Consider the following 22,309-nt stretch of genomic DNA (forward strand, 5'->3'; position numbering starts at 1 on the left):
AACATTGATCTGTTCCTGTATGTGCCCTGAACGGGGATCAAACCAGCAACCTCTACATACCTGGATGATGTTCTAACCAACTGAGCTATCTGGCCAGGGATAAACCAATCTGCTTATAAGAAATGTTGTGCCCATTCACGAGCGCCAACAAGTCAGAAGGGAGATATTCTACTATTCCAATGCACTTCAGACCTGTATATTACTGTACAGGTAAAATTTACTAACAAACCATCATGTTGTTATAGTCTAATGATCTAATGATTTCTAGTATGTGTTGTGTATTTTATTTTATAATAACAACTTGTAATTGGACTATTACTCAATTTTTATTATATATTAAACTATAAAAATTTGATCATTTCTGATAGCAAATAATCTGTAAAACCATTTCTCAGCTATACTTTTAAGGATTATTTAATAATTTTTATGTTATAAATATATTATTTTCAAAAATTATTTGATGGTTAAACTAGTTTTGAAAATTGTTCTATTGTGTACAAACACAATGACTGCTGCCCCAATTTCACTTGGTTTGTTGTAATGTTTTTCTAGTGTTTCTTTAAAGTGTAGAGTTTATAGTTCAGTAATTCAGCCATACAGGCAATGAAATCATGTCTAACTGTTAAAATTTTTAAGTCATTCTCCCTCTTTTAATATAAGATATAAAGAAGCTTTCTTAGCTTACATCTCTTCTGTCAAAAAAAATCTGACCGATTTTTCAACCAATTATTCTCTTATGATGAACAGATTAAAACTGTGGCCTCCCATTAAGTGTAAAAAGATTTGCTAGCAGATTACTTCATGATTAAACAAAAAATAAAGTTAAGGTGGCCATGAGCTCATATGTCAGATATATAGTTGCTTAGCTAGTTCTGTTAAAGGATATTTCAAAGTGTTCGGCATAGTACGGCAGCCTACAGGTGCTGCTCTGGCATCATTTCTTGAATAAACTTATAAATACAAGCTAGGATTTAAGGCACTGTAACAGTCATTGCTGCATTACCTAAGGGTAACAACAATCATACAAAATAAAGGAGCAGAACTGAAGAGTTTTAAACCCACATAAAGTTATATCCCTTACTTTACCAGTAGTAGGTCAGAAAGGTTTAGGTCCTATGCAACCATCTGTGAGCTTATCGGAATAGCTCTGTAATCAAGACATATGGGCAATACATGAAAGGAGAGTCAATCCTATTGTGGTTCCGTGTTCAACCTAAACCCACAGAGAACGCTGGTAATAATTACAGCTTTGACCATTTCTTTCTTCATTTCAACTCTCACAAGTTACACCACTCATGGTTTATCATAGTGCTGCTCTTCAGAATGTTCTACTCTGCCGTGTAAGTCATGCAAAACACGAGTGAAAATTATAAACAATAAGCAAAATTTGAAACTACTATTCACATAGTGAATTATATTCAAAGAATCCAAACATGGAACTGGACTTATTCCTGATGCATGAGTAGATGAAACATAAAATTTTTTACATCAGCTGACTCTTTCATGAACGTTCAAGATGAAGATAATGTTTCTAGCAAACTTTAGTCTGTTTTCTTTTCTAACTACCTTTCCTCAGTCTTTCAGTGTTTCACACCTCCCTGCACCCATTTCAACCAAGAAGCACTTTCTGCATCCTGCGTGCAGCAACGCTAGCTTCGTCCTCCGAGTCCGAGTCGCTCTGGGATGTGGAGCTGTGAGGGGTGGAGCTGCAAGGGGAGGAGCATTCTGGCGAACACAAGTAGTGCATCAGGGGGAGGCGGTACTTCCCACAGAAGTCCACAAATTTTATTTGTCTGACACAGCAGTCGAAGTAGACTCCTGGAGAGAAGAAGGAATAGGAATAAAGTAATCATTACAAAGCAAAGAGTCACAATTTCTCAACCATTTCCCCAGCATTCTGAAGAAATGTCAAGCACTGTTTTCTCTTCTGTGAATATTAAGCAGAACTAGTAGTAGATGTTTCTATAGCTGTTTATAGACACGTTGGAAGGTCTTCGGAATGGCAATTTGTCTGCAAAGAGAAGGCCAGGAGATTTATCTTAAAGGAAGCAGATATGAAAAGGACACTATTATTTAGCTTGTTTTCTCTGGGTGATTTGGTGGAGAGTGCCTGATAGATTGTAGGATACCTAAGGTGCCCTTCCTCCATCAACCAAGCCACTCCTTGGTACTATTCTCCAGTCAAGAAACTTTTAAAAGCCTACAAAACTTCAAAATTTGCAGAAAGGAAATGACTTTCAATACTCCGTTCTTATTTATTGAGAAAATGCTATCTTACATTTCCACGGGTTCTAAATGTACAGGCTTCAAAGCTGTTTCACTAATGATCTCATGTGGTTTTCACACAATTATACATTGTTAGGTAAACTAAAATTAGTATTCAACTCTTTTGATTCCCAATTTTGATTCCACAGTGCTCCTGAACTGTGGCACTTCAGCTAAGTAAAAATACAGTCAGAGCAGGGAGCAAAGCTAACTTCAAGATACTGCGCATCTCTAGCCCACGCTGCCACAGTGACTGCAGTGTAACGAACATGGAGAACCTCAGGTCCTACCACCACTCTAGAGCGGAACCTCTATACCTGACCTAGCTTCCTCTGGCTCCAACTACTCTGTGTGTGTCACAGAAAGAAGCAAAATAAAAAGATGTGGTCCAAGCAAAGGAGAAATAATAATTTATTTTTTCTAATACTTCCCCATTAACTTTCTAATTGTTTGATCCTACAGTAAGTATAACTCATAGTTTAAAAAAGGAAATTCAAGGCCCTGGCCAGTTGGCTCAGTGGTAGAGCGTCTGCCTGGCGTGCAGGGGTCCCGGGTTCGATTCCCGGCCAGGGCACACAGGAGAAGCGCCCATCTGCTTTTTCCACCCCTCCCCCTCTCCTTCCTCTCTGTCTCTCTCTTCCCCTCCCGCAGCGAGGCTCCATTGGAGCAAAGATGGCCTGGGCGCTGGGGATGGCTCCTTGGCCTCTGCCCCAGGCGCTAGAGTGGCTCTGGTCATGACAGAGCGACGCCCCGGAGGGGCAGGGCATCGCCCCCGGTGGGCGTGCCAGGTGGATCCCGGTCAGGCACTTGTGGGAGTCTGTCTGACTGTCTCTCCCCGTTTCTAGCTTCAGGAAAAAAAAAAAAAAAAAAAGGAAATTCAAGGTATATTACTTTGAACAATGTAGGAAAGTAGATAAATTTGATAAACTGGTCAACCAATACTTTTATATAATACCTATCAAAATGTGTGAGCTTCCTGAAAACAGGTGGAAGTAACAAAATAAAGCATTCTAGTTACGAGCTAAAGTAGTACAATATTAATCTTGTCATTTGCAAGATCTCAAATGATACAAAGAAAATATCTCACAGAATATAAAATAACTTTTGTTTAGAGTTCAAAAATTCATGAGTCTAAGGAGAAAAATGTCAATGGTTCGTTTTGTACATTATCTCAAAATTTAAACTAATAACTTTATATTTTTGTTCCTACTATAAATAACACATCACTATACTGAAGAATTCAGAAATAACAAAGAGAACTTTTTTTGTTAGTCAATTTTGAATTTTCTTTTTTAATTTTATTAATTTTATTGTATTAACATGAATTCAAGTGTCCCACTCAATATAACTCCCTCACCCCCATCCCCTTGTCCCCCATTCTTTCCTTTTGGGGTTTGCTGTCCTGTATCTGTGTTATGTATATATAATCTCACTAATCCCTTCACATTCTCTGATCCCATCCCTTCATCCCCCTTCCCTCTGAGAGCTGTCCTTCTGCTCTCTGTGACCCCGCCTCTACCTCTATTTCGTTCCTCAGTTCACTTTGTTCATTAAGTTCCACATATAAGAGAGATCATATGATATTTGTCTTTCTCTGCCTGGCTTATTTCACTTAGCATAATAATCTACAAGTCCATCCATGCCATCGCAAAAGGTAAGATTTTCCTTCTTTTTCATAGCCACATAGTATTCCATTGTATCGATGTACCACTGCTTTTAAATCCACTCGTCCACTGATGGACACTTGGGCTGTTTCCAGATCTTGGCTATTATAAACAATCGTGCAGTAAACATGGGGGTGCATATCTTCCCTTGAATCAGTGGTTTGGTATTTTTAGGATATAGTCCTAAAAGTGGGATACTGGGTCAGAAGGCAGTTCGATTTTTAATTTTTTGAGGAATCTCCATACTGTTTTCCACAGTGGCTGCACCAGTCTGCATTCCCACCAGCAGTGCAAGAGGGTCCCCTTTTCTCCACATCCTCGCCAGCACTTATTCTGTGTTGTTTTGTTGATGAGCGTTATTCTGATTGGTGTGAGGTGATATCTCATTGTGGTTTTAATTTGCATTTCTCTAATGATTAGTATGTTGAGCATTTTTTCATATGCCTATTGGCCATCTGTATGTCCTCTCTGGAGAAGTGTCTATTCAGTTCTTTTGCCCATTTTTAAATTTGATTGTTTACCTTCCTGGTGTTGAGTTTTACAAGTTCTTTATACATTTTAGTTATGAACCCCTTATCAGACGTATTGTCAAATATGTTCTCCCATTGTGTAGTTTGTCTTTTTATTGTCTTTAGCTGTGCAAAAGCTTTTTAATTTGATATAGTCCCATTTATTTATTGTCCTTATTTCACTTGCCTGTGGAGATAAATCGGCAAAAATATTGCTATGAGAGATATCAGAGAGTTTACTGCCTATGTTTTCCAAGATGTTTATAGTTTTGCGACTTACATTTAAGTGTTTTATCCATTTTGCGTTTATTTTTGTGAATGATGTAAGTTGGTGGTCTAGTTTCATTTTCTTCATGTACCTCTCCCATTTTCCCTACACCAATTATTAAAGAGACTGTCTTTACTTCATTGTATGCTCTTACCTCCTTTGTCAAATATCAGTTGTCCATAAAGGCATGGGTTTATTTCTGGGTTCTCTGTTCTGTTCCCTTGATCTATATACCTGTTCTTATGTCAGCACCAGGCTGTTTTTAATTACTATGGCCTTGTAGTGTAACTTGATATCAGGAAGTGTGATACCTCCCACTTTATTCTTCATTTTCAAGATTGCTGAGGCTATTTGTGTTCTTTTTTAGTTCCATATAAATTTTTGGAATATTTGTTCTATATCTTTGAATTATACCATTGGTATTTTAATAGAAATTGCATTGAATCTATAGATTGCTTTGGGTAATATAAACATTTTAATGATGTTTATTCTTCCTATCCATGTACACAGTATATGCTTCCACTTGTTTGTATCTTCCTTGATTTCTTTTTTCAATGTCTTATTAATTTTCTGTGTACAAATCCTTTCCTCCTTGGTTAAATTTACTCCTAGGTACTTTATTTTTTTGTTACAGTAGTGAAGAGGACTGTTTCCTTAATTTCTCTTTCAGACAGTTTACTGTTGGTATGTAAAAATGCCACTGGCCTGACCTGGCAGTGGCACAGTGGATAGAGCGTGGGACTGGAACACGGAGGACCCAGGTTCGCGACTCTGAAGTCGCCACCTTGAGCGTGGGCTCATCTGATTTGAGCAAGGCTCACCAGCTTGAGCCCAAGGTCACTGACTTGAGAAAGGGGTCACTCTGTCTGCTGTAGCCCCTCATTTAAGGCACATATGAGAAAGCAATCAATGAACAACTAAGGTGCCACAACAAAGAATTGATGCTTCTCATCTCTCTCTCTTCTTGTCTGTCTGTCCCTATCTGTCTCTTTCTGTCACACACACACAAACAAATAAATAAATAAATAAAAATGCCACTGATTTCTAAATATTAATTTAGAAAACAGAATTCTTACAGAGGCCCACTTCTAAGGCCTGATGTGAAATGCTGTCCCTAGCCAATGTTAAAGCTAACTTAGGAGACAGAACCAACAAAAGCTTAAGCACTTCTAATTTGGCACTGAACAGCAACCTCTACTTCTCAGTTACAGCACTTTAGTTGTTCACTGATCGCATCTATACATGCCTTGACCGGGGTTGGGGGGGTTGAGACAGGTCTCTAGCTGAGCCAGTGACCCCTCGCTCAAGCCAGCGATCTTGGGATTTCAAACCTGGGTCCTCAGCATCCCAAGTCCATGCTCTATCCACTGAGCCACCACCTGGTCAGATGAGATTGTCTTTTTTAAATCAATAGTCTTTTTTTCTCTTTTGATACTCTTTGAGGAACTGTTTCATTTTCTCCTTTTTTAGACCTTGTAACAGTTTCAAGACATGATAGGACTTCTAGGAAAAATCTGATCATCATTATGCAGTCTTTCCTCAGCACCTACACTTACCCAACAGTAAAAACCTTTCTGTAGCCCCATCAAATTGGATTTTTTTAGAGGTAGTCTATCATGAGGCGGCCGAAATAAAACGACCTACTATCAGTCACACCCACACCCTCTGGCACTCCATGCCCTTCATAACCTGGTTTCAATGTATCTCTTTATAAACTCTTTTCTTTCCTTGCTCCCCTAACTGTGCATTTGAGTCAAATTATTTCTCATCTAACATTCTGTTCAATATTGTTTTGTCTCCAATTTTATTCTTTCCATCTGAAAAACTTCTTATCCTCAATCTTATCCTATCAAAATCCAAATCATATTTCAAGAATCATCTCATCTTTTTCAGATCTAATTAAATATACTCTCTCTCCTTTGATTTCCAAAAATACAATGAATTCCTACTTCACTCTGACTTACATTATATAATTTGTTTAGTTCTCTCCAAATGTTCTAAACTGAAGAAATTTTGAACCACAGATTTAAAAGAATATAAAACTCCAGGATATATTCTTAAATTGGCACATACTCTGCTCATTCTCATGTATCTTGCATCATACTCTATAAAGGTGCCTGACACTCAGGATGGTGACCCTAAAAACATGTCCCTGAAATAAGTATGAAAGGTAACCAAATGTTTGGAGGTTCTTTTTAAGCAATTAGAACTGTTATTCTTCTTTTTTATGTTTCTTCTCATTTTATATATCTTATGAGAGTTCTAAGACAAGGTGAGACTTCCTGGGTGTTTTCCTTGTATATGAATCATAAAATACTGTGAAAAGAATAAAAAGAAAAAGGAACAAATATATGGTAATGAAAAATGCTTGATTTTGGGTGATTAGCACACAACGCAAATCAACAGTTCAAATATTATAGTATAGAGATGCTCACCTGAAACCTATATACTCTTATTGATCAATGTCACTCCATTAAATTTTTTTTTTTTTGACAGAGAGAGAGAAAGAGACACACACAGATAGGGACAGACAGACAGACAGGAAGGGAGAGAGATGAGAAGCATCAATTTTTCCTTGCAGCTCCTTAGTTGTTCATTGATTGTGTTCTCATATGTGCCTTGACTGGGGGACTACAGCAGAGCGAGTGACCCCTTGCTCAAGTCAGCAACCTTGGGCTCAAGCCAGTGACTATAGGTCAGGTCTATGATCCCATGCTCAAGCCACTGACTCTGCACTCATGCTCAAGCTGGATGAGCCCCCGCTCAAGCCAGTGACCTCAGGGTTTCACACCTGGGTCCTCTGTGTCCCAGTTCAACGCTCTATACACTGAGCCACCACCTGGTCAGGCTAAATTTAATCTCTAAAAAGAAAAATAATAATAGAAAAGAAAAAATACCCAGAGAAAATGAAATGTCTTAGTTTCTGGTTAAAGGGTTACAGCCTGAGGGAAACAGAGACTAACTGTCTTTTTCTGAAAGAGGACAGCTAATGAACACAATATGTAGCTCATCAATTTTAATAATAGCTAAATGAATGATAAACAAGGACACTAAATTAACTTACCTCCACACTTTGGATTTGGGCAATTGCTGGCTAAACTTAAGTATCTAAGAAGATTCCCAGGAAGATCACAGGGAGTATAGGAAATATTTCGAATTTTAATGGTCCGTGCAGCTAATTCCAGGAGAGTTGGAGGGTCATAGGTTAAATCTCTAACAAATCGAACAACCAATGGATTTCCTCGCAAACTCAATTCTTCCAAATGAATAAGGTTGAGGATCTCTCGAGGCAGGTATGTCAGCAAGTTATTATGAAGACTGAGGGATCGTAGCGAATACAACCTAGAATGAATGTAGTACAAAAACCAACGGCAGTAAGCAAGATTACTACCAAGAAAGTTAAGCGAAGAACCTGATTTCCCCATAAAAATGAGCAATTAAGATTAAGATCAATGAAAGTAAAACTCCAAAGTGCTGAAACTAGATCAGAGTGCAGATTTGTAACTGTCACGAAGGGCTTCTGCCAATGGAATCTTAGAGAGTTTATAATATTTAAAGACGTGGTAGATGAAATGCTAATAAATTTAAAGATATAGGGGGTGATGTTTTATTATTCAGATAACCAAAAAAAAGAAAGATTCTAAATGCCAACAAGAATCAAGACCCTTCTAATTATTTCATTGGGATAGGAATACTTCATATAAATATGAAATCAAAAAACTCCCATAAAATCTGGGAGATCTCTGCCAAATGAATACTCTATTTTTGATTACAAATAACATGCTAGACAAATGTTGTGAGGAATAAACCAGAACATTTAAAAGTAACATTAAAAATAAGCACCCCATTCACAACAGACCTCAGAACTATAATTCTCATGTATCATTTACTTTGAAAATACCTAATTTTTTTCTGTATGTAAACGTGTGGATGCAAAACAATAATCCCTAAGCATGCATCGCTATGTATATATAAACTGCCTGAAACTACTCACTGTGAAAGCTGAGGAGGCACACTTTGGATTTTGTTGTCACATAATACCAAGTAATTTAGAGAAGGCAGATTTGCTAATTCTGGTGGGATTTCTTTGATGAAGTTTCCTCCAAGATATAAACATTCTAAACTGCAAAGATAAATGAACAAAAACAAAAAGGTAAACAAATAAAAGCTAGATTAGATACCCCATTGTCTTTATTACAATAACCACATTTCATCAATTCATTCAGCAAATGTTTTACTTAAGATTTGCTATGTGCTATACAGTCCCTAGAGAAATAATGCAATTTTCAGGGAGCTTATATTATAGCTAAGCAGACAAAACATACCAATATTAGACAATATTATCAATACTGCCTACTGGTTTTATTTTTGTTAGTATTTACTTCATTTAATTCCAGCTCTATCACTTACCAGTGTAAGAATTGGGGCCAGTAACTTAATCTTTTTATGCTCCAGTTTCCTCTTCTTTAAAATCTAATAGTATTATTATATATCATGTAAAGTGGCTAGCCAACAAATATGAACCAGTTACCTACCAGGCATCAGTCTATGGAAAATAGTGGAAATAAGACCACTACTTGACTTTAAGTAGCTTATATTCTAGTGAGAGTGACAGACAATAAATCAATGGGTTTGTATGTTTTGCCAGATAGGTTTAAGTGCTATAAATAAAAAGGGCAGTAATCAGAGGGTGATGAAAGTAATATTCTAGATAGGGTGGTCATAAAAGGTTTCCTGTAGATGACATCTGAATGGAGATCTGAATAAAATGATTGAGTACAAATCCCTGGAGTAAAAAATGCTTGTGTTGTAAAAGAGCAACACAATCAGTGTGTGTAGATCAGGGAGGCAGACGTGGAACAGTGATAGTCAAATAGGTCAGAGACGTAGCCTAGGAAGGCCAGATCAGAGGGCCCTTCAGATCTTAGAAAGACTTTGAATTTTATCTAGTTGTGTGCTCTTTAAAAGAGTTACACTTGGCCCTGGCCGGTTGGCTCACTGGTAGAGCGTCGGCCTGGCCTGCAAGAGTCTCGGGTTTGATTCCCGGCCAGTGCACACAGGAGAAGCGCCCATCTGCTTCTCTACCCCTCCCCCTATCCCTCCTCTCTGTCTCTCTCTTCCCCTCCTGCAGCCAGGGCTCCATTGAAGCAAAGTTGGCCCAGGCGCTGAGGACGGCTCCATGGCCTCTGCCTCAGGCGCTAGAATGGCTCTGGTTGCAGCAGAGCAACGCCTCAGATGGGCAGAGCATCGCCCGCTGGTGGCCATGCTGGGTGGATCCTGGTCGGGCTCATGCGGGAGTCTTTCTGACTGCCTCCCCGTTTCCAACTTCAGAAAAATAATAATAAAAAAAAAGAGTTACAGCCCGACCAGGCGGTGGCGCAGTGGATAGTGTCAGACTGGGATGCGGAAGGACCCAGGTTCAATACCCCAAGGTCGCCAGCTTGAGTGCAGGCTCATCTGGCTTGAGCAAAAAGCTCACCAGCTTGGACCCAAGGTCGCTGGCTCCAGCAAGGAGTTACTCGGTCTGCTGAGGCCCCTGGTCAAGGCACATATGAGAAAGCAATCAATGAACAACTAAGGTGTCGCAACGAAAAACTGATAATTGATGCTTCTCATTTCTCTCCATTCCTGTCTGTCTATCCCTATCTATCCCTCTCTCTGACTCTCTCTCTGTCCCTGTAAAAACAACAACAACAAAAAAAGAGTTACACTTAAAATAGAAGTACCCCTATCCATTAAAGTAAAGGGACAGGAAAAGGTATACCAACAAAGCTCTTCCATTTCACGGCTGAACTAGAACATCAGGCTACTCCAGTTTGGTCTTCCTGCTTCCACTCTTCCCAGCACGTCCCCTCTCACTTCAGCAGCTGTTTCCCATAAACCAGCCAAGTTATCCTTCTACAGCAGCCATTTTCAACTGGTGTGCTACAAGGATTTTTAAATCATGCCATACCTCAGACTGTTTAGTCAGGGGCACTCTTTTCCTTTAGATTGTCAAATAAAAAAATGACAAAGCCAATACAATAGCCATTTGGTGTGAATAAATCAAAATTACACCTATTTCTTTTCTTGTCAGATCCACAAAAAATTTTTTTTTGGTGTGCTGCAGAATTTTAGTAATTAGTTTATGTGTGCCATGAGATGAAAGTTTCAAAATTACTGTTCCAGAGTGTAATTCAAGTAAAACCTTTATTAGTTCTTTCAGAAAAGACCCACCACAGTTATTAGTCTGTGAGTCCTTCATCTCTGATATTTTTATTTTCCCCCTCACTTTTTTTTTTTTTTTTTTAGTGAGAGAAAGAGAGGGATAGATAGGGACAGACAGACAGGAAGGGAGAGACAAGAAGCATCAACTTGTAGTTGTGTTGATTTAGTTGTTCATTGATTGCTTCTCATATGTGCCTTGACAGGGGGGGGGGGGGGGGCTCCAGCTGAGCCAGTGATCTCTTTCTCAAAACTAGTGACCTTGGGCTTCAAGCCAGTGACCTTTGGGCTCAAGGTAGCAACCATGGGATCATGCTGATTATCCCATGCTCAAACTGGCAACCTCGAGGTTTCGAACCTGGGACCTTGGTGTCCCAGATTGATACTCTATCCACTGCGCCACCACTGGTCCGGGTTCCCTCACTCTTGAGTAATAAACAGCTTGGCTAGGCATTAAATTCTAGGTTGAGTTACTTTTATTTAGCACTAGAAAGATGCTGCTCCGTTATCTTATTTCAGTCAGTATAATTATTGCCCTTTATAGGTAATGTTATTATTGTTGTTATGAGCTTGTAGGATCTTTTTTCTTTATTAAACCTTATTGTTCTGAAGTTTTATCATGAGTCAAGATATCAGTTTAAAGCACTCTTTTTAACTGTGCAAAATTCTCAGCCACCGTTATTTCAAACACTGCCTTCCTACATGCTGTCTATTCTCTTTCTAGTATTCCCAGTAAACAGCAGTGGATCTTCAGAATCAATCCTCCATGTCTCTTAACATTTCTTTTAAACTTTTCATTTCTTCATCTTTTTGTTCTACAATCTATCATTTAGCCAATTGAGTTCATAATTAATTTTTTCATTCCTAAGAATTGTAATTTGGGTTTTCATAATTGTCAATTTTTTTTTTTTTTTTACAGAGACAGAGAGTGAGTCAGAGAGAGGGATAGATAGGGACAGACAGACAGGAACAGAGAGAGATAAGAAGCATCAATCATCAGTTTTTTGTTGTAACACCTTAGTTGTTCATTGATTGCTTTCTCATATGTGCCTTGACCGTGGGCCTTTAGCAGACCGAGTAACCCTTTGCTTGAGCCAGCGACCTTGGGTCCAAGCTGGTGAGCTTTGCTCAAACCAGATGAGCCTGCACTTGAGCTGGAGACCTCGGGGTCTCGAACCTGGGGCCTCCGCATCCCATTCCAACGCTCTATCCACTGCGCCACCGCCTGGTCAGGCCATAATTGTCAAATTTTAAACTTCTTATTCTTGTTTTATTGGAGTTTCCTCCTTTACCTCTTTGAAGTTAGGTAACATACTTATTTTAAAGTTCTTTATAGATTGTCTTATTATATGTATTTTCCAGGTTAAATTTCTTCCATTTGTTGAATTTCCTATCTGTACTTCATAATCTCATCTTCCCTGATGTGTGGTGATTCAAAAAGCCAACCCTATTTGAAGTTTTGTTATTTTAAAAATATATTAATGTGCCCTGGCTGGATAGCTCCATTGGTTGGAGCATCGGCCCAAAGTGCAGACGTTGCTGGTTTGACCCCCAGTAAGGGCATATACTGGAATGGATTGATATTCCTGTCTCTCTTTATTCTCTCAATAAATAAAAATTAAAAAAAAATTTATATAGTAATGATACTATTTTTTATGTCTGATTGTGTAAATATTTTAGATTTATTATGCTTATTAAAAGCATACAACTTTAATTCCAACATATTATATTTTGTTTTTCAAATATTGCCTGTACCAAAAATCAACTGTCTGTATACAAGACTAAATTTTCCTATATGTAAATGTCTAAGCACTGGTGAAAAAACTTTATAGGCAGAATTTCTTAGTTCTAACAAAAAAGGTGTAAGTTAATGCTTATTTATTTGGAAATATCTATTTTTCATTGATGAGAGCTAATCGAATAGAATGAGTAGAAGGAGAAGGGGAAGGGGAAAGGGTAGGGGAAGGAAAAGGGGTTAGAGGAATGGAGATGGGGATGGGATGGCAAGGGATAGGATGGAGTATTTGAAGCTCCCAAAACAAAAAACTACCCTGGAAAAAATTATTTTAATGAGAAGACTATCTGCGAAAAGATATTAGCAACATTGAAAGTTCTTTTATAAAGGATTCCATAGTTAAATAACAACTTGCTTTATAGTCTACTGAAGGAGAAAAGAATAGCGAAAAGACGGGAGAGTGACACTGAGAGCCAATTTAAATAATATCATTTCTATTTGTTTAAGTCAGGAACCTAGAGAAATTAGTGTCTGGTGGTCATTTACTTCTCAATGTCTTTTTCTCTCAATGTTCTGGAGTGGGTAGAGAGGCATACAGACAATGGAGGTCAAACCTTAGTAGTTACTGTGACTTGGTAGAGAAAGATCTGATGTTCTAAAATATAATCAAGCCCATGACGACTTCAAAAGTATATCAAGTCTCTTCTGCAACTGATGGGTATTATTAATCAGATTACATAACCAGCATATTAAATTTATACTTTCAGGCTTATTTCTTACTTTGAACTAAAATATTCCCAAAGTTCTAGAGACTTGACACTTTTTAAAATAATTTGTAGGAATTAAATTTCTAAAACACACCCTACTATTTCCAAACATGCGTTTTTGTGAGGAGAAAGAAAACTATTGTTAAATTTAAAGCAAAACTGTAGTACTTGAAAATTCTTGTGGCCCTGGCCAGTTGGCTCAGCGGTACAGCATTGGCCCAGAGCGTGGAAGTCTTGGGTTTGATTCCTGGCCAGGGCTCACAGGAGAAGCACACATCTGCTTCTCCACCCTTCCCCCTCTCTTTTCTCTCTCTCTCTCTCTTCCTCTCCTGCAGCCAAGGCTCCATTGGAGCAAAGTTGGTCGGGGCGCTGAGGATGGCTCTGTGGCCTCTGCCTCAGGCACTAGAATGGCTTTGGCTGCAATGAAGCAATTTCCCAAAGGGGCCAAGCATCACCCCCTGGTGGGCATGCTGGGTGGATTTTGGTTGGGCGCATGCGAGACTCTGACTACCTCCCTGCTTTTAACTTTGGAAAAATACAAATAAAAAAAAAAAGAAAGAAAAAAATTCCTTCAAAACATTCTAGGACATTAGTATTTAGCGTTTGTTTCTATCACAATCATCTTCTCAGCTTCTAAACCTCCTTCAAGCAGTGAGGGAAGGTTAATGAACAGCGAAAATAATATTATGAGAAATGTTACCAAATTAAGCTCCTTGTGCTCAAACCTACTATTCAAATATCTAGAATCCTGGATGCCAAACAGTCCTGAAGCTTTCGTTTTTTAAAAATAACCACTGGGTGATGTTATTAAGAGGTTATAAGAAACAGGTCAAAATACTAACTTACATCTGCTTTTCAATATTATAAAAACAAAAATAAGTTTATCCATATACTAGCCAAACAGATATTATACCTACTTGTTGAATAACCCTGTATATTGATGGTAAGACTCTAAATCCACAACCTCATGGTTCACACTGAACCTAACTACATGGGAATTAAGTTAATCATAAAAATAACATTTTCAGCACCTACTTGTTATACTTCAAAACAGACCTTTCAGTAACAATTTAAAAAAATTTTTGCTACTAGGTTAAACAATTAACAAAGTACAGAAAAGAAATATGAAGACACCCTGCTGAACTGAGGAAGTTAATTACACCAACTAACCTAATTGTTTGTTATTCCATCCTGACATGAGGCTGGGAGAAAGGAGAACTCTACATGGATTATATACTTCACAGTATTTTTTATATTGCTGTTAAACAGAGTAGGTGTCTTCCTAACATCCAAAAACACATGACCTGTTTTTAAAAGCAACATGACATAGTATGTAAAATACATCAGGGTTACCTATTAGGTCTAGGACTATGTTCTTGGCCTGAGGGTTTAAGTGACTGAATCTCCATCTCTACATTTCTGAAGCTTGAATGCAGTTTTAGTAGTGAGTAATAAGTAGTCCTTGAGGGCTGAATCACATGAATCTGTCACTATCTAGCCTCAAGCAAGCCACTGATAATAAATGTTTCCTTATCTGTAAAAACAAGAGGGTAAATCAGGCCATTGCCTCGGATGTTCCTAAGTGTAAATTTATATGTGACCTTCTTAGCCTACTCAGCCAGTTTATATCTGAAGCATAGCCTAAAACTTTGACTCTTACCAGTAAAGAGAAATGGAGCATACAACTAAAAAATTATCCCATGCACAGTTGAAACCAAAGGCATAATGACCAAAAACCAGTTATTAGCCCAGAAAATCAGGTCAACTAGGCAACCAAAGGCTTTGACCAACCCTCCTAATCACAAATGCAACAGAAGAATTAGGTTCTAGTCCTACTTGGCCACTAAAACATTCCTAGGTTTGGAGTCAGAGACCTCGGAGGTCAAATCCAACTCCACTGCTCACTGGCTTTGTGTCTGACTTAACCTCTCAGAGCTTCAGTTTCTTCTAAACTCACAGTTATGTGAGAATTAAAAAGCATATTTAAAGCACCTATAACAGGGCCTACTGCAGGGGTTGGGAACCTATGGCTCGCAAGCCAGATGTGGCTCTTTTGATGGTTGCATCTGGCTCGCAGACAAATCTTTAATAAAGAAAATAATAACGTTAAAATATAAAACATTCTCATGTATTACAATCCATTCATTTCCTACCGCTTCTGTTCACGGTTGCGGGTGGCTGGAGCCAATCACAGCTGTCCTCCAGGACAACACCAAATTTTTATTGGATAACGCTTAACGTACATGGGTCGTTGTATGGCTCTCACGGAATTACATTTTAAAATATATGGCATTCATGGCTCTCTCAGCCAAAAAGGTTCCCGACCCCTGGCCTACTGCATTATAAGTATGCAATAAATGAGATTTTACCTATCTTTTTTTTGTGTGTGACAGAGACAGAGAGAGGGTCAAATAGGGACAGACAGGTAGAGAGATGAGAAGCATCAATTCTTTGTTGCAGCACCTTGGTTGTTCATTGATTGCTTTCTCATATTAATATATGCCTCCACTGGGGGGGGGGGGTTTACACCAGACCGAGTGACCCCTTGCTCAAGCCAGTGACCTTGGGCTCAAGCTGTTGAGCCTTGCTCAAACCGGATGAGCCCAGGCTCAAGCCAGCAACCCCGGGGTTTCGAACTTGGGTCCTTCCTCCCAGTAATGAAAATAATACTTGCTCTGGGTTTTCCTTAGTATACTGAGAAAATTCAAATGAGAAGTTTGGAATTATGTAACACCAAGATTAAAGAAACCAAGGCCTGTCAATTTTACATCTACATTTCTCTTAAACCCTTCTATTTCTTACTATCCCTCCTAGTATCACTCTGGTATAAACTACCATCATCTTTAATTCTACTAGAACAGCCTCCTTCTAACCAGTCCTCAAAATATATTTCTCCACCCTCTTCTCACTCCATCCTTACACAGCAACAAGGATGTGTACCTTGGAATACAACCAAAACTTCACCAGGGCCTTCAAGATCTGATGTGGCCTAAGGTCCAAATATTATATTTGCCACTTTTCACTATGCTCTAATACAATGCCTCCTTTCAAAATTTTGGCCTTCGGTCCTTGCCTCTGGGCTTTCACCTGGACTGATCCCACCTCACCCTTTCCTAGTTAATTCTTACTCTTCCTTCAAAAGCTCAATTCAAATGTCACTTGCTCAAGAACCAAACTAAGTCAGGCCCCTCTGTTATTTCAAGGTACTCCCTACATCTTCATAGAATTTGTAACAACTGTAATTAAATAATGAGGTTTAATGTCTCTCATTGTATGTTAGCTCTGTAAAGGGCAGGATAACATTCACCACTGTGTCCCCAGCACCTGACTGTTGATGAGTAAATGAAGAGACACTTTGTGCAAATGCCTCATTTTGCAGATTAGGAGGCTGTGGTCAGGATATGTTAAGTGACTTGGCTAAGACTGGGACACCAAGAATTCTTATTCCCAGACCAATGTTCTTTTCACTACAATAACTCTGAACCACCACCACCACCATCACCACCACCCCCAGCCCTGTCAGCTCTACATTCTGTTATCTCAGAAAAATCAATAAAGGCTATGAAAATATTTTACAGATGAAAGATACTTTTATTTTTCTGCTTTGGACAATACAGTTGCTTTTGCTCTATTTCTCACTTCCCTGTACAGCACATTTAGGAGACTTTTGTTACTCATGTCTCTACTTCTTTTCATTTAATTCAACATACACAACTGAATAATCTAGTAGGTTAGGCAGACCTGCAAACAAAGAATTATAATCAATAGAATAAATGCAATGGTGGGATAAATGAGGTACAGAGGAGATACAGTATATGTAATGAATTAGTTGGTGTCCAGGAAGCAATAAAGAAAGAGAACAAAGAGATTACCCTCGAGATAGGTTTTGAAGAATGAATAGGAATTTGTGAAGTACAGACAATATTACAGGCAAAAGGTAAAAGGATATGTACAGAGCCATTACTGCATTTATTCAGCATATACTGAGTGCCCATAGGCGCTGGTAAAATGCATGGCTCACTGAATCCCACAAATGATACAGTAGTTCCTTTTTTTACCCTGAAGTTGGAAACGGGGAAGTAGTCAGACTCCCGCATGCGCCCGACCCAGATCCACCTGGCATGCCCACCAGGGGGCGATGCTCTGCCCATCTGAGGCGTTGCTCTGTTGCAACTAGAGCCATTCTAGAGAGGCAGAGGCCATAGAGCCACCGAGCCACCCCCAGTGCCAACTTTGCTCTAATGGAGCCTTGGCTGCGGGAGGGGAAGAGAGAGAGACAGAGGAAGGAGAGGGGGAGGGGTGGAGAAGCAGATGGGCACCTCTCCTGTGTGCCCTGGCCCGGAATCAAACCCGGGACTCCTGCACGCCAGGCCGACGCTCTACCACTGAGCCAACCAGCCAGGGCCAGTAGTTCCCTTTTAGTTGCAGTTTTGTTTTGCCCAGTTTTAGCTACCTATGGTCAACTGTGGTCCAAAAATATTAAGTTGAAAATTCCATAAACAAACAAGTCTTAAGTTTTAAATTATGCACTGTTGTGAATAGTGTGATGAAACCTAGTGCCACCCTGCGCCATCCCTCCTGGGCTGTGACTCATCCCTTTGTCCAGTATATACTCGCTGTATACACAACTCACCTGTTAGTCACTTAGTAGCCATCTCAGTTATCAAATCAACTGTTACAATATCACAGTGCTTATGCTCAAGTAACACTTACTTTACTTAAAATGGCTTCAAAGTGGGAAAGTAGTGATGCTGGCAATTCTGGTATGCCAAAGAGAAGCAATACAGTGCTTCCTTCCCGTAAAAAGGTTCAAGTTCTCTACTTAAAGAGGAAAGAGAAAATCCTAAGCTGAGATTGCTAAAATCTAAGGTAAGGATGAATCTTCTACCCATGAAGTTGTGAAGGAAAAAGAAATTCACTCTAGTTTTGCTGTTGCAAGTCAAAATATTATACATCAATTACAGCCACAGCGCATAGTGCTTAGTTAATATTAAAGACATTAAATCTGAAGGTGGAAGATATGAGCAGAGAAAGACTACATTCACATATGTTTATTACAAGTATATTGTTATTGTTTTATTATGTTATTGTTAATATTCATCACAGGAATGTATAAATGTAGAAAAACACATAGTATATATAAGGTTAGGTACTATTTGAGGTTTCAAGTATCCACTTGGGGTGTGAAACTGTAGCCCCAACCTTCACGCCCTATAATGGGGGGCTGTGGTATTGCTAGAGAATACCGAGCAGTAAATGTCTGAAGAGCAAGGTTCAGATCACAGGACCTTGCATGTCTTGCTAAAAGGCATAAACTTTGACCCATAGCAGCAATTTTCAACTGGTGTGCCCCAAGAATCTTTAAAACATGTACTACCTGACTAGTTAGTCAGGGGCACTGACCTCCTTTCCCTTAGATTGTAAAAAAAAAAGACAACAACCAACACCATAGCCATTGGTGTGAATGATTCAAAAATCACTTTTTTTGTCAGATCGGCAAATAATACATTTCCTTGGTATGTTGCAGAATTTTAGTAATTAGTTTACGTGTGCCATGAGATTAAAAAAAAAGAGGTTGAAAATCGCTGCTCTATAGGTGTGGAAAGCCAAAGTCTACCGAGCGACAAAGTGACCACCTCAGGTTTACACTCGACCAGCTATCAGTTTGGCTCACTCCCCCAGGCCCACAATAAAAGACCGGAAAATGGCCTGGAAATCCGCAGAGGGAATACAACATCCCAAACGCTGTCACACTCTCGTTAGACTCGCCGAGCAGACGGGTGAAGGCAGCTGCGTGACAACTGAACGGCGCCAGGCCCAGGCCCAGGCCCGGCGCCCAGGCCTCCCCCTCGCGGGCGGGGACGCTCACCTCCGCAAGTTCTCGATCTCAGCCGGGATGGTCTGCAGCTGGTTGCCGCCCAGGCTGAGGGTCTGCAGCGCGCGCAGCTCCAGCACCGCGGCGGGCAGCACCTGGAAGCAGTTCCCGCTGAGGTTGAGCACTTGAAGGCTGCGGGCGAGAGGCGACTGGCCCAGACCCTTGGGCAGCGCGCCCGGCCCGCCCAGCCGGTTGTTCTTGGCCAGCAGCGTGCGCAGGCCGCGCAGCGCCAGCAGCTCCGGCCCGAGCGCGGTCAGCGCGTTGCCGCTCACGTCCAGCAGCTGGAGGTGCGGGAAGCCGCAGCCCAGAGCCCGCGGCAGCGACACCAGCCGGTTGTGCGGCAGCAGCAGCCGGAGCAGCGCCTCCCGCGCCCCGCGTCGCTCCTCGCCCCGCGACTCAAGCTCCGACTCCAGCGTCTCGGGGGACAAGCTGAGGCGGGACAAGTTCAGCTCGGCCGCCCCGGCCGTAGTCACGGCCGCCCCAGCCTCCTGCATCCCGGCCGCCACACGGCGGAACGTGGAGAGCGCCGCGCGCGACCTGTCGGTCGGGAGCTCGGCGGCGCCCCGGAACCTGAACCGAGGGCTGCGTCGGAAGTGGCGGGGGCGGGCGCTAGTCCCGCGCGTCCCCACCAGTCACGCGACGTGAGGCGGCGGGTGCGCGCGCCGCTCTGGGGCCGGCTGTGTCTCACGTGGCGCCTGGCGCGGAGTTGGGCGCTGGGCGGGGCCGAGACCGGGCGCTGGGCGGGGCCGAGACCGGGCGCTGGGCGGAGCCGAGACCTGGCGCTGGGCGGGGCCGAGACCTGGCGCGGGCCGCTGGCTCTGTGACCGGCTTGGGGAGCCGCGCTGTGTTTAGTCTCGGTCTGGTGCCCTGTTGGCCGCTGCTGCCTCGGTAAACAGCCGGAGAGTTGGCTAGCTGACGTGTTTTTTTTTAATTTCCAGTGAGGAGTGTGGCCCCTAGTCTGCAGGATTCAGTGAGAACCCAGGAATTTAGTGGTAATTCAGCCCCATTACAACAAGCCCCAGGAATGTAAAGTCTGGGGAGTAACCGAAGTGCCTTCAAAGTGCGAAGACAGCCGGACTACAAATTAGAACCCCTGGCTTCCAACTCGGGTTCGGCTGTTAAATCGCTTTGTGTCCTTGGATGGGATTTTATTGGTTTCTCTCTCCGTGAAACGCGGATAGTACTTGCCCCGCTTGCCCTACATACAGGGTTTTTAAAAGGCGTGATAAATGTATATCAAGTAAGGATGTTTCGTAATTTTAGCAATAGAATCAGTTCTGTGGGTTTTGGTTTAAGTTGTAGTGGCTAGAAATGAATTTGTAAGCCTGGGAGAAGGTTCATTCATTTGAAATATCCCAACTAATTGGCCAGGTTAAGAACGTTAGTATTGAGATTTTATTGCAGGTTTTAAAACACTACAATTTAACTGGGAAAATCCTGACTCTGGTTTTAAATTAAGCACTTCTTAAGTAACATTTTCTCATGCTCTAAACTTATCTGAAATTACTTTTTATGATTTTGAAGACATGACTAGAAATGAGGAAAATATTTAGCATTCTTTTACAAACTTTATGCATAAAAAGGTTAAGAAGTTGTTTATGCTCAATGACATTAAATTGTTTTCCTTCTGAAAAAGAGAATCAAGTTTTTCTTGCCAATCTTTTATGTGAGAAGGTTTATGCCTCTTACCTGCTGCCAAACTTTAATTTCAGGTTGAGTTTTAGTTGTGAGAGGATATACTTTGTAAGTTTAAACCAGGGATAGAGTAGTTTTAAAACCGATAGTGCCCTGATTTTGAAACTTCTTTCGAAAGGGTTCTTTTAAAAATTAAATCTTGTTTGGAATCAAAATCACATTCTGGCAGGAACCTTAATATGTGAAAATCGCAAGTATTTAAAAATAATGAAGTTTTATGCTTTAAAAATTAATATATGTCTCTGATAAAAAATAGAGTGACAGGAATGTAATGTAAAATGCAAAAAAGGAAGTAATTCAAATGTGATTCAAAAACAGTTAAGATTACAAATCAGTGAAATTAAAGGGCAAAGGTGGAAATACCCTTAATAATAGAAAATGAAGCTACCCGATAGAAAGTTTTAAAAAGATGTTTAGATTAATGTGAGAATCACCTTGTTGCTTTTTATAACAACACCCTCTCCGTCTCAGCTACCAGGGATGCATCTCTCTTCCTTGTGGCCCACTGGGTCAAAATTAAGCAGCATCTCCAACACTGTAGTGGGCTTTGATTGAAACTCTCTAGTAGACCTGAGGAGTTCAGAAAACTCTCTGGAAGGAGCTTTGATGGCTTGTGGACCTTCACAGCAATGGGAACTGCCTTGTGACCAGCAGAAGGAGATAGATGCCAGAGACGCAGTGTGAAGGGCGAAGGAGACAACGTAATGCATTATCTAGGGAAAGGATTGGATTTCAGGGAATTGGGAAAATACACGGTATATTTACCTACTTATCAAAACTACACCATTAAGCTACTCTTGGATCAAACTGACCGTATTACAGGGTAAATCTGACTAGGATGTTACTGAGAAAAGAAGGGAGAGCAAATGAAGGGCACTTTTTCTATCAGCTACCATGTCTAGATTTCCTAGCACTATTTTTTGGCCAAAAATACAAGCATTAGAAATATTGAGTTTCGCCTGACCAGGTGGTGGCGCAGTGGATAGAGCGTTAGACTGGGATGCAGAGGACCCAGGTTCGAGACCCTGAGGTCGCCAGCTTGAGCGCGGGCTCATTTGGTTTGAGCAAAAGCCCACCAGCTTGAACCCAAGGTCGCTGGCTCCAGCAAGGGGTTACTCGGTCTGCTGAAAGCCCGCAGTCAAGGCACATATGAGAAAGCAATCAATGAACAACTAAGGTGTTGCAACGCGCAATGGAAAACTAATGATTGATGCTTCTCATCTCTCTCTGTTCCTGTCTGTCCCTGTCTATCCCTCTCTCTGACTCACTCTCTGTCTCTCTAAAAAATAAATAAATAAATAAATAAATAAATAAATAAATAAATATA

The 22,309-nt window shown here is 40.6% G+C and overlaps 1 protein-coding gene across 1 annotated transcript; it reads right to left on the bottom strand.

The window, feature by feature from the left end:
- Positions 1-293: 293 nt before the first annotated feature.
- LRRC58 (leucine rich repeat containing 58) lies at positions 294-19,917 on the bottom strand. Its single transcript, XM_066347421.1, has 4 exons — positions 19,282-19,917; positions 8,701-8,829; positions 7,771-8,048; positions 294-1,818 (listed from the first exon to the last, which is right to left on the bottom strand). Exons 1-4 carry the CDS (start codon positions 19,779-19,781, stop codon positions 1,610-1,612), a joined length of 1,116 nt encoding a protein of 371 aa, XP_066203518.1. The 5' UTR covers positions 19,782-19,917; the 3' UTR covers positions 294-1,609.
- Positions 19,918-22,309: the final 2,392 nt, after the last annotated feature.

This window comes from Saccopteryx leptura, chromosome 8 (assembly GCF_036850995.1).
Source record: "Saccopteryx leptura isolate mSacLep1 chromosome 8, mSacLep1_pri_phased_curated, whole genome shotgun sequence".
In the NCBI taxonomy this organism is placed as follows: Eukaryota; Metazoa; Chordata; class Mammalia; order Chiroptera; family Emballonuridae; genus Saccopteryx; species Saccopteryx leptura.